At 40.3% G+C, this 13,535-nt stretch overlaps 1 protein-coding gene across 2 annotated transcripts in view; it reads right to left on the bottom strand.

The window, feature by feature from the left end:
- RTN4IP1 (reticulon 4 interacting protein 1) overlaps positions 1–13,535 on the bottom strand; it is a 59,545-nt gene that overhangs the window by 18,148 nt on the left and 27,862 nt on the right. For both annotated transcript variants that reach the window (XM_011996263.1, XM_011996262.1), the window contains exons 6-7: positions 5,461–5,597; positions 1,285–1,468 (exon numbers count right to left, since the gene is read on the bottom strand). In XM_011996263.1, coding sequence (XP_011851653.1) covers positions 1,285–1,468; positions 5,461–5,597 — 321 coding nt within the window. The remainder of the gene's footprint in view (positions 1–1,284; positions 1,469–5,460; positions 5,598–13,535) is intronic.

Here is a 13,535-nt window from a genome sequence, read left to right as displayed (position 1 = left end):
TTTTTTTTTTTTTTTTGAGACAAGGTTTTCCTCTGTTGCCCAGGCTGGAGTACAATGGCACGATCACGGCTCACACCCTCTGTCTCCCAGACTCAAACCATCCTCTGGCCTCAGCCTCCTGAGCAGCTGGAACTACAGGTATGCACCAACAGACCTGGCTAATATTTTTATTGTTTTGTAGAGATAAACTCTCACTATGTTGCCCAGGCTGGTTTCAAACTCCTCAGGCTTAAGCAATCCTCCCATCTCCACCTCCCAAAATGATGGGATTACAGGTATAAGCCACCGTGCCCAGCCTATCTTTATTTTTTCTATCACATATTCCCTTTTAACATCAATTCATATTTTAAACCAATGATCTATAATTACCACCAGTTTATCCCATGAAATTATAAAAGCCTCTGTCCCCACTGTGATGACAACAGGCTATGAGGTAAAGTGGAGAGCAGATGCTCAAGCTCTATTAGTCTTGTAACTGAGGCTCATCTGCCCTAGTCTCCAATGCCCACCACTCACCGAAGTGTGCAATTTGGGTGAGATGTATTCAGTTTTGAGCTTCATACAGCCCTGGTAAAAGTGGCCCTGTTTCAGAGTCAGGCTGACTAACCAAGTCCCAGAAACTCCCATCATGTCATTAATAGCTGGAGTTTCAAATTTACACAGAATATGCAGTGTTAGAACAAGTTGATACAATCCCAGCAAAGGCAAGAGTGGAGGCTTACTGAAGTAAAAGTACAACTTCTTTTACTCATAGACCTCTAAATGTCTGAAAGCCCCAGCCTGGGAATCACTGGTCTATCCCAATACAATGAAAATAGCAACTGTAAGTTTTCATCTTTATATACAAGAGACTGTAAGTGTTAAGACATGAAACAGAGAGAGGGTCATCAGGCAGAGACAAGAAGGAAGCACAGATAGTACATCAGATGTAATCAAGAGAGGCAATAAGTAATAATAAAGGCTAACATTTAATAAGGGCACTGTGCCATGTCTCCATATGGACTACTTCATTTGATCCTTACAACCATGCGGTAAGGTAGGTCTATTATCAGCCTCATTTTACAGGGGAAGACATTGGGGCTTAGAGACCTTCAGTAACTTGCACAGGGTTACACAGCTACTAAGTAGAGGTCAGATTTTGAAGCCAGTCGGTGTAACTCCAGAGTCCATGCTTGCAGCCACTGTGCTATGCGGCCTCCAAGAGAAGAGAAACTGGCTAGGTGGCAAACCAATTTCTGCAGCAGGAGGCTGCTTGCAGTCACCAACCAAGACCCTTCTTCCTACCTTTAATGCCTTCGAACCTATAGTGAATCCTGACTGCAACATGCCATCTGCTATGCCCAGTCGGTCCATGTTCAGGAGGAAAGGAGTCACCAAAGTCACATAGGTGGCTCCTGACCATTTCTTGAGAAAATCTGGAGCCCATGTTTCAGTGGATCCGCCAACATTATCAAGGATAAAATCAAACCTGGAGAGGAAGAACCAAATCAAAACATTGTTGTCAGGCTTTACACTGGACTCTGAGCCTCCTTCCCTTCCAGCACCAGTTGGCTTGGGGTTTATTTCAGTGGCGAATCTTGCACTGTGCTGCACCTCTCGCCATCCTGCAGAGGGGTGGCTGCTTTGATGGAGACGGAAGGACATACCCACTCGCTGGCTCTATGACTTTTCTGCAAGGTAAGTTGAATGCGACTAATTTTTGTCATAAAATCATTTCATTTTCTAGTACTTTAGAATGGCTTCAGCAAGTAGTTCTGAACAGAGAGTGATTCTGGTTCACTACAATGCACAGAATAGCCCCTCACAGCTAAAAAATTCTCCAGCCCAAAATGTCAATACTTGAGAAACTAAGGTTGCCAAGATTGAGAAAGTCTGACTTAATTAAGCTTTGTAATAAACTGCCAAGTTTTCCATTCGCTATATTCTTTAGTGCACATGGATACTTGGAAGTAAAGTATGAGATTTTCACCTACAAGAATGATTTGCTTTTATTCTCTCTACAGTCAGAAATGCTCATGGAAGCATCCTCTTCACCTTCTGGAATTTTCTATCATTTGGCTTCAGGTACAGCATCAGGACAATGCAAAAGGAGAAATGAACAGCCTGTTCTAACATGCCAAAAAAATTCAGTGATAATGGAATCCACAGGAACTAACAGATATATTCAACTTCTTACATCTAACCTAAAACTTCTGTAATCACTATATTCTACTGAAAGGGGGTAAAAACTTAATAAGTTTTTAAATACTTTTGAAAACAAAGATCTATATAGAGAATACATGCATATAAATTGAGCACATCAGTTGATGAATTCCTCTTTGGTAAACCTTTTCTCCCTTCCAAATTCATCTGGATGATGTCAAACATTAAAGTTCCTGAAACCAGCTTTGGCCAACTTTGTGGATCTTGAGTATTTTATAGAACCAAACTAAAGAAGGGCAAGGCCGGGCACAGTGGCTCATGCCTGTAATCCCAGGACTTTGGGAGGCCGAGGCGGGTGGATCACCTGAGGTCGGGAGTTTGAGACCAGCCTGACCAACATGGAAAAACCCTGTCTCTACTAAAACTACAAAATTAGCCAGGCGTAGGATTACATGCCTATAATCCCAACTACTCGGGAGGCCGAGGCAGGAGAATTGCTTGAACCTGGGAGGCAGAGGTTGTGGTGAGCCGAGGTCATGCCATTGCACTCCAGCCTGGGCAAAAAGAGTGAAACTCTGTCTCAAAAGAAGAAGAAGGAAAAAAAAAAATGGCAAATATAATCTAAGGATATGAAATGCAGGAGCATGATGACCTTAATAGATGACCGTTCTTTTCACTAAAAAAGTGTCTACTTCATTTCCAAGTTTTGAATGAACAAATCTTAGGATACTTAAAGAAAACTTAAGGGCAGCCTGGTATTATAGAACAGGCATTGTCTGAGAAAGAAATCTGGAGACCAGGTTGTGAATCCAGCTCTCCCAACAAATCACTGGTGGCATGACCTCGAGTATGCAAAAACTCGTAACTCCTCTGCCCTTCACTTTCTCAACTACAGCATCATAGGGTTGGACTGAAGGATTTCAAAGCCCCTTCTTGCTATAAAACTCTAAGATTCAAATACCTAAAAAGCTGCTACTTGGAAGGAGGAACATATTTATCCTAGGTAGACTGAGATGTCAAACTTCAGGCAGAAATTACAAAGATCAATTTTAACTAAAGCTATCAAAGAAAAGTAGTAGTAATGGCTTGCATTTATAAGGCAGGAAGGTCCCCCTACTAGAAAAGTACAAGCGAAAGGAGCAAGACCACTTGCCAGGAAGACATGCCAAGGAGGGAAGCATAGCACCAGTTTGGGAGCCTAGACTGAATGTCCTCTAGCCTTCCGTCTCTCAAGTTCTCCTATTCTCTGGTGACAAATTCCAGACATGTATAAAACTTAAGGTAGGCCAGGTGCGGTGGCTCATGCCTGTAATCCCAGCACTTTGGAAGACCAAGGCAGGCAGATCACTTGAGGCCAGGAGTTCAAGACCAGCCTGGCCAACATGGTGAAACTCCATCTCCACAAAAAAAAAAAAAAAAAATAGAAACATTGGGCAGGTGTGGTGTGAGTGCCTGTAATCCCAGCTACTCAGGAGGCTGACGCACAAGAATCACTTGAACCCAGGAGGTGGAGGTTGCAGTGAACCAAGATCGCGCCATTGCACTCCAGCCTGGGCAGTGGAGTGAGACTTCATCTCAAAAACAAAAACGAAAAAACAAACAAAACAAAACCCCTTAAGGAAGACAGAGGGGAATGGGTAGGACTTGGCCCCAGTATCATGTTGCTATTCCTAGAAGCATCAGAAGATACAAGATCAGGCTGGGTGCAGTGGCTCACGCCTGTAATCCTAGCACTTTGGGAGGCCGAGACGAGTGGATCACGGGGTCAGGAGTTCGAGACCAGCCTGGCCAACATGGTGAAACCCCGTCTCTACTAAAATTAGCCGGACATGGTGGTGCGCGCCTGTAATCCCAGCTACTCAGGAGGCTGAAGCAGGAGAATCGCTTGAAACCGGAAGGCAGAGGTTGCAGCGAGCCGAGATTGTGCCACTGCACTCCAGCCTGGGCGACAGAGTGCGTGCCCAAAGAGGCTCAGGCCCTAACACACAGACGAGAGGGTAGCTGACAAAATCTCTGAAAGGGACAATGTTAGTCCTTAAACATGCCAGGCATGTTCCTGACATGGGAGCTTTATGTTTGCTGTTCTTTCCAGCTGGGACAATTGTTCTCCTAGATTCCCTCGATAATTAAATAAATATTATTGAGCACCAACTACATGCTACTACATTCTTCCAGATGGAGGGATACAGCAGGGAGCAACATCAAACACACACAAATCCCATTCATTTGGCTTGCTCACTAAAGCCTCCACTCAAATGTTGCTTCCTCAATGAGGCATTCTTTAACCTCCCTATCTATAACAGCCTCCTCCCTAGTCTATTCCCTTTCATTTTTTTTTTCAGAGCACCTAGCACTAAAACCGCCCAAACAAGAATGTAAGCTCCATGAAAGTGGGCATTTGTCTGGTTCACCACTGTAGCTGGTGTTTGAAACCCTGCCTGGCAACAGTAGAAGCTCCCTAAACAGTTGAAGGAACGATGAGTTGGCTGGCTGCTGCCGGGTGCACCGCCAAACTACGTTGGAAGTTGGTGGCACTGGCTGAGAAAGGCTGGGCGGCGTCAGATAAGGACTCCCTTTTTTTCTTTTTTCTTTCTATTTAAAAATACACTTCTACTCAATGTGGGCAAGAGTAGTTGACTTCTGAAAATTAATCAAAAAAGGGAAAACCTTTTAAACAGAAGCAGTAAAATAGCTTTCCAAATACTCCTCATTTGTGCTGTCAGCTTCAGCTTGGTCTTGGCTGGATAAAAGTCAGATGAGTAAGCTAGAGTCACAGTCAGAATCAACATGACCCAAGAGAATTCCTGAATGCATTCCTGTTTGGTACCTCAGGCCAAACCACAGCCTGGCATTCAGACACACTGGGAACATCCACAGTGCTCCCATTACCAAAGTTTAGACTTACACTGTTTCTCTTAAGCCTTTGTTAAGCCAAAACACGGAAAGTATGTTTTGGGCTAATCATGTACTTCATGAACTACTCTATATTCTTCCTGTGGTGACAGATGCCACAAAAGGAACACATTTCCAACTTTTGTCTTCAGGCCTCTTACAAACCAGCATGTTAACTTCAAAATTAGCTAAGACTATGTAAGCAAAATAACTTCCTCAGTACCTATCCACATGCTGTTACCGTGTTGTATTAACATCTGGAATTAAAACAGAAGCCAACCTAAGTAACTTCTAATGACATGGAATGCTTTCACAGATGCTTCTCTAAGATTCCAACGTGATTGTAAAGCCACCGAACCATCTCAGACCTGCATAATCAACTGTCCTTGTTCCCATTCCCAGTGTGAACATTGTTCTAATACATACGGTTTTAAGGATTTCAACTGCTCTTCCACACTTCCAGATTTGTAATCAATTACATCATCTGCCCCAAGCTTCCTTACAAGTCCACTGGCATCTTGAGAGCAAACTGCTGTCACATGAGCATCCCATGCTTTCATTACCTGCCCCCCACAAAAAAGAAGAAAAGAATAAAAAAGGGAGAGATTAGAAAAATCGACTGCATTGAAAAAAAACAAATCACTGGCACCATGTATACATATATCGGACTAATCTCTAGAGAACTTTAAGTACATCATCTTAACCAGAACTATAGGAAGCCATCTGTCAGAGACTAGTAAAAATGATTAAACTTTTGTTTAGTAAAAAAATCCCAAGAAAGAGATCTCATTTTCCCTACATGAGACAGCCAGCCACCTTATTGTCATGAAGTTATAACTAATCCACTTAGAGAGGGACTCAGTGCCTCACCAGTAACAGAAAAGACAGGAGTTGAAAGCCTCAAATTTGCCAGGCATGGTGGCTCATGCCTGTAATCCCAGCACTTTGGAAGGCCGAGGCAGGTGGATCACCTGAGGTTAGGAGTTCGAGACTAGCCTGGCCAACATGGTGAAACTATGTCTCTACTAAAAAATACAAAAAACTAGCTGGATATGGTAGTGGGCGGGCACCTACAATCCCAGCTGCTTAGGAGGCTGAGGCAGGAAAATCGCTTGAACCCCAGAGGCGGAGGTTGCAGTGAGCTGAGATAGCGCTATCGCACTCCAGCCTGGGGGACAAGAGCAAGACTTTGTCTCAATGAAACATGACTATTTAAAATGTATCCAGAACACTAAAATGCCACATATCTTCATTTGCATCTCTAATAAGTGTTAACACAATATTGAATCAGAAAGTGTGTCAAAGTAACGAGCTATTAAGTAATAGGTAATATATGAAAAAGTTCTCTTAAAAAGAAGGGGAAGAAACTATAATCATTTTTTCTTAAAAACTTGGATCAGGTCCTCTCCCTTGGAGTAAGAAAACCTAAATAAATGTTACCCAGGTTTTAAAATGCAGATGCCTTATATTTTAAAATAATAAAGAATAACTAGATTTAAATTAAAAGGAGAGCTAAATTCTAATGTTGTTCAGAATTAAGTATCCAGAAAGCATCCTGCTCCAAAATTGCTAAAATTCTTTTCTATAATGTTAATTTCATAGACTTAAAAGGGGGCTATTTTCAGCTACTTTGAGAATAGCCACTTGAAGTTTACGAAGAAATATTTGTGCAGATAATTATAGATCATAAGAAATCACTTGTTTTCTCAATCCTGTCCTAAGTATCTATTTCCCGAGCTTCCTTAATATAAGATGCAAAGGCTCACTAGAATACAAGGGATCTGTGTTTGTCTTCACTATTGAATCCTCACTTCATGGCACACAAAGGTGCTCAGTAAATTTCTGTTAAATGCAAAATATAAATAAAGGGTTTTTAACTTATTCATAATCTTACTCAATTTCTCACTTTTAAAAAAGCAACATTGACCAAAGACTTATATATCCTGAAAAACTGTGGGGAATTGAAATATTTAGGAGTGATATGATATACAATTTATTGTTCATGGGCTGCAAGCACAGACACTTGAGTGTAATGATACGTTGCTTTTCACAGAAAGTCCCAAATCAAATTCAAAGATGTGAAGAATATAACCCAAGATAAATAGCTCATTCATTGTGACCATCCTTTCTCTAATACCTATATGAAAAAAGAAACTACTGAGGAAAAAGAAAAGTATGTTCTAAGCACCTACATTTAATACATGTTTTTCTTTAAACAGTATTAAATCCTCAGGAAGAATTTGTCACATGTTGAAACAGGTTTTTTACCTCAAATTTCTAGTTTTTCCCCTCAAATTTTTAGTTTTTCCTTTCCCATTTAGAGCCATTTATTATCTTTGAACATTATGAAAATGTTTTAAAAACAGTTTTACTTAATAAAAATTTTTCATGTAATATAAAACACAACTATAGAAAACACCTATAGGCCGGGTGTGGTGGCTCATGCCTGTAATCGCAGCACTTTGGGAGGCTGAGGTGGGTGGATCACTTGAGCTCAGGAGTCTGAGACCCGCCTAGGCAACATAGTGAGACCCCGTCTCTACTAAAAATACAAAAAATTAGCTGGGCCTGGTGGCACATGCCTGTGGTCCCAGCTACTCAGGAGGCTGAAGTGGGAGGATCACTTGAGCTGGCGGGGGAGGAGGTTGCAGTAAGCCAAGGTTGTATCACTGTACTCCAGCCTGGGTGACAGAGTAAGATTCTGTCTCAAAAAAAAAAAGAAAGAAAGAAAGAAAGAAAACAGCTATAGGGTGAACATCACCCAGATAAAGCAGCAGCACGGTGGAAGCCATTCCAAAAATTCTATGTGCCCCAAACCACAGAAGCCCCTCCTACCCTTTCCCAAAATCATTATCTTGATTTTTATAGTAATCACCTCCTTGCATTTCAAAAAGTTTTATCACCCAACAATGCATTCTCTAGACACTATAGTCTTGTGCATTCTTAAAATGTGGTATCTTTTAAATCTCTTTTTTTATAATTTTTTTTGGGTTTTTGTGGTTTTTTATTTGAGACATAGTCTCATTCTGTTGCCCAGGCTGGAGTGCAGTGGCGTGATCTCAGCTCACTGCAACCTCCACCTCCCAAGTTCAAGTGATTCTCCTGCCCTCAGCCTCCCGAGTAGCTGGCACTACAGGCATGTCACACCACGCCTGGCTAATTTTTGTATTTTTAGTAAAGATGGGATTTCACCAGGTTGGTCAGGCTGGTCTTGAACTCCTGACCTCACGTGATCCACCTCCCTTGGCCTCCCAAAGTCCTGGGATTACAGGTGTAAGCCACTGTGCCCAACCTTAAGTCTCTTTTAAATCATAAGCTCCTGTTCTATCCCTTTGCTTTCTTATAATTTATCTGTGGAAGAATCTAGGCCATTTGAGCTGTAGAGTTTCCCACAGTCTGGAATTTCTGACTGCACACCCACGGGACAGTTCCACACGTTGTTTTGTCCTCTGTATTTTCTGCAACTTGGCAGATGGATCTGGAGACTAGATCTGATTCCATTTCAATCCCTTTAGCAAAACTATGGACAGTGTCTGGCAAAACTAGAGGAGGCACATCATGTCTGCTTGAGGCTCTCTTTATTCTCTTAGCAACTGTCAATGCTTAATACCTATATCTGCTTACTGGTGGTTGCGAAATAGTAATCTTCTAATTCTAATTCTTTTTATTTAAGTAGTTGGAAAATTTTCTTTCTTTTTTTTTTGGCGGGGGGGATGGAGTCTCGCTCTGTCCCAGGCTAGAGTACAGTGGCATGATCTCTGCTCACTGCAATCTCTGCCTCCCAGGTTCAAGCAATTCTCCTGCCTCAGCCTCCCAAGTAGCTGGGATTACAGGTGCCCACCACCACGGCCGGCTAATTCTTGTGTAGAGACAGGATTTCGCCATGTGGGCCAGGCTGGTCTCGAACTCTTGACCTCAGGTGATCTGCCCGCCTTGGCATCCCAAAGTGCTGAGATTACAGGCATGAGCCACTACGTCCAGCCTGAATACTTTCACAGAATAACACTGCCCCTCATATCACTGCCCCTCACATATTATTTGGTCTGCTCAATTATACAGTTCATGTAGGAAAGACAAGACAAATGCTTAACTGTTTTTATCAGTTTATAAGATAATAAATTGGTTCCCTATCAAATTCCAAGATACTTTTGAAAAAAGTATCATGAACTCATGGATTCAAATATATTTAAAAGGTTTCAGCCCATTGTAATGGTCATTATTATTACTGATGGTCAAATTGTTACATCTTTGGGCATTTCTTCAAGTTAGCTCTTGAGTCTTTTGACATGACCTGACTAATCTTTGATAGCTTCCTTGCTATTTAATGTATTCCAGGTTAATTCTTATATATTTGTGCCCTAGATCTGAAATCAGCTACTTCTCTAAGAAGCCCTGCCTTGTTTTAGTGAGAAATGATATTTCAAGTGATGGCTTTACATACACACATACACAAAATATCTCTTGAGTTCATATTGATTCTTCCAGTTCTATTTTGAGACTAATAAATCGCAGCACTTTGGGAGGCTGAGGCAGGAAGGTTGCTTGAGGCCAGGAATTCAAGACCAGCCCAGGCAACACAGCAAGACCCCATCGCTGCAAAAACATGAAAAAATTAGCTGGGTATGGTGGCATGTGCCTGTAGTTCCACCTACTCAGGAGTCTGAGGTGAGGATCACTGAGCCCAGGAGGTTGAGGTTGCGGTGAGCTGTGATGATGTCACTGCATCCCAGCCTGGATGACAGAGCAAGACACTGCCTCAAAAACAGTAACAACTATTGCACTATATTTACCTTGTCAGAGCATATGGCTGCTCCTATACTCTCTCCTTCTAAGCCCTCATTTAGTCTTGTTCTACAGGTAACTGCATTGAACATTTACCACTAGTCCTTAAAATGTCTTCATAGTCATTCCTAGTCAGAAGCTCATTATCTAGTAGATTGCTCAGAAAAGGATCAGAAGAACAATATTCCCCAAGTTCTTGATGTTGATAACAGTCTGTATGTGTCCATGATACCTGAAGGCCTGTTTTGTTGTATAAAAGATTCTTGGCGCACTCTTCCTTGAGTATCTTAAATATGTTACTCCATTTTTTTCTGCCAAAAGTGTTACTGACAAAAAGTCTCATGATAGTCTAATTTTATTTCTCTTATAAGTCACGTCATCTTTTTTTCTTATATGGACACATAAGTACAATATGTGCTATTTTGTCTAGATTTCCAAAGGATCTTATTTCTTTTTTCTTTAAAGGCCAGTAATTTCACTATAATTTTTCTTCATATTTTTATTAGTAATTTTCCTTAGTGTTGCTCAATCTGGGTCCATGTTCTTAGAAAAGTGATGTGGCTATTCAATACATAATTTCAAATCATTTAATCTCAGGATGCTAGGAAAGTTTCTTTGTTTCTTTAATTATTATTTTAGTATGGGTTCGGTTCCCTTGCTTTGGTTTTCCCCTTCGAGGACTCCTACTATCCATATATCAATTTTCTTTGCCTGTCATCAATATTTGGTACTTTCTCTTGAATCTGTTTTTATCTTTTTTTTTTTTTTTTTTTGAGATAGGTCTCTCTCTGTCCAGGCTGAAGTGCAGTGGCATGATCACAGCTTACTGCAGCCTCGACCTCCTGGGCTCAAGTGATCCTCACACCTCAGCCTCTCCATAGCTGGGATTACAGGTATGAGCCACCATGCCCAGCTAGTTTTTGTATTTTTATTAGAGACGAGGTTTTGCCATGTTGCCCAGGTTGGTCCTGAATCGCTGAGCTCAAGCAATCTGCCCTCCTTGGCCTCCCAAAGTGCTGAGATTACAGGGTGAGCCACTGTGCCCAGCCTATCTTTTTGTTTCTTTTGTAATTTAAATTTTTTTCTGCATTTTGTTTCTATTAAGGAAGCATTATGTGTTGTGTTTACTTGCTATTGAGTTCCTCTTAGTTTAGTCTTCTATTACTAAATGATTTTTTCATTCAGTTTTACTTTTTTCCTGAGTTTTTCCAATTCTGATTTATTTTGTTTTTTCACATTTTATATTATATTTTTTAATATCTTTTAGCTTGCTTTGAAAAAGTAGGTGACATTTCAGGCTGTTTTGTAGGCATGTATTCTGATGTGCTTTCATTATAGGGTATGTTATTCTATACCTTATTTTCCCTTTCCTTATAATAGCTTTGCATGGGATTTAACCTTGATGCTTTTCTATTACTTTTTAATTTTATTAAAATTTTTTGTTGTGAAATATAACACACATAAAAGCATACGGAATATACATATATAGCTTTACACATTATTACAAAGCAAATATTATTATAACCATTATTCAAAATTAAGAACTAGAATACCACCTGTGCCCGAAGCCTCCCAATTAAAACTTCAACTCCCTTAAAAAAGTAACTACTAACTACAATAACCCTTTTTGCTTTTTTTCTTTTTTTTAGAAGTTTTACTAAGTAGACACCCCCCTTAAACACTATTGCTTAGTTTCACCTGTTCTTGAATGTCATTAAATGGAACCATATAGGATGTACTCTTGCATCTGATTTCTTTTACTCAACATTCAGCTGTGATATTCATCCACTTCACTGTGTGCGATTATAGTTTTTTCATGACTGTATAATATGCCAGTGTAAGAATATACCACAATTTACTTACTCATTTTACTGTTGATGGACATTTGGGTTTTTCTAGTTGGGGAATTTTAATAGGAATAGCCCTGCTCTGAAATTCTGGTACATATCTTTTGGTAAACATGCTTGTATATCTATCTATAGGTTATAATCCTAAAATAGGAATTCTTGTGTGGTCCTTTGTTTTTAAGAAATTTTACAATTTATATTCACATTTAATAGATGCCAAATGGTTAAGTGGCTGTATCAATTTATACTCTAACCGTGTATGATATTTCTCTTTGCTTTTTGCCTCTCTCCCTCTTTTTCCTTTCTTCTATTTACTTATGCATTCAACTCATTTACTGAGCCTCTGGATTGGATCCTGGTTATCAAATGATGAATTAAAAGAAGTTAAAGTGTGCATCCCAGGAATCCTCGTCTCCTTCACCCAGTTCAGTCAACAAACAGACAGGAAGCCCCCAGCACCATCGGGGTTCTCAAAAAGTCTAAGCTGGGTCTGGGATGGTCTATAACACCCAAACCTCTCTCCTGGAAAGTAATGTGGCAGAGCCTCTGAGGCTACTCGCTGCCCCCTATTGGGGAAAAGGCTCTCTCCCCTCATCCTGAGAGAGGCTTAATCAAGCTCCCTCTTCTAGGAGCCAGTCAGTTACACATCGGACCACAATAGGAGCAGCCACTGGGCCCCATCATGTTCCTGGAGGCTTGGGGAACTTTTGGTTTGTTTTGTTTTATTTGAGGTAAAATTCATATACATCACCATTTTCACAATTTTAAAGTATTTAAAGTATACTGTAGTCTCTAGTGCACTCACAATGTTGTGCAACCATCACCACTAATTCCAGAATATTTTAATCGCCCCAAGAATAAGCCTCATGCTTATTAAGTAGTCGTTCCCCACTCCCTTCTCCATCCACCCCCAGCCCCTGACAACCACTAATCTGCTTTCTGTCTCTGTGGATTTGCCTATTCTAGACATGATATAAATGGACTCATACAATATGTAGGACCTTTTGTTTCTGGATTTTTCTCACTTAACCATGTTTGGAAGATTCATCCATGTTGTATCAGGCATCAATATTTTATGCTTTTTTATGGCTGAATAATATTCCATTGTATGTCTATACCACGTTTTGTTTATCCATTCATCGACTGATAGACATTAGAGTTATTTCCACTTTTTTCCCACTATTATGAATAATACTGCTATGAATATTCATAAATAAGATTAGGCTTAAATGTATGCTTCCATTTCTCTTGGGTATATACCTAAGGATGGAATTGCTGGGTCACATGGTAATTCTATGTTTAACATTTTGAGGACCCAACAAACTCTCCCACAATGTCTGCACCATTTTAACTTCCCACCAGCAATGAATGAGTGTTCTAATTTATTTACATCTTTGCTAATATTTTTTATTTTCTGTGTTTGCTTTTTATTATAAGACACAGTATCTCACTGTGGTTTGGATTTGCATTTCCCTAATGAATAAATATATTGACCATCCTTACACGGACTTACTGGCCACTTGTATGTATTCTTTGGAGAAATGTCAATTCAAGTTCTTCACTAATTAAAAATTGTGCTGTCTTTTTCTTGTTGAGTTATAAGAGTTATTTATATATTCTGGATACTAGACTCTTATCAGATAAATGATATGTAAATATTTTCTTCCATTCTGTGGGTTGTCTTTTCACTTTCTTGATAGTGCCCTTTGGTGTATAAAAGTTTTTTAATTTTGGCTGGGCGCGGTGGCTCAAGCCTGTAATCCCAGCACTTTGGGAGGCCGAGACGGGCGGATCATAAGGTCAGGAGATCGAGACCATCCTGACTAACATGGTGAAACCCCGTCTCTACTAAAAATACAAAAAAAAAAAAAT

The sequence above is a fragment of the Mandrillus leucophaeus genome, unplaced genomic scaffold, assembly GCF_000951045.1.
Source record: "Mandrillus leucophaeus isolate KB7577 unplaced genomic scaffold, Mleu.le_1.0 Scaffold507, whole genome shotgun sequence".
Lineage (NCBI taxonomy): Eukaryota > Metazoa > Chordata > Mammalia > Primates > Cercopithecidae > Mandrillus > Mandrillus leucophaeus.
This window is presented reverse-complemented; position numbering and strand designations above follow the sequence as displayed.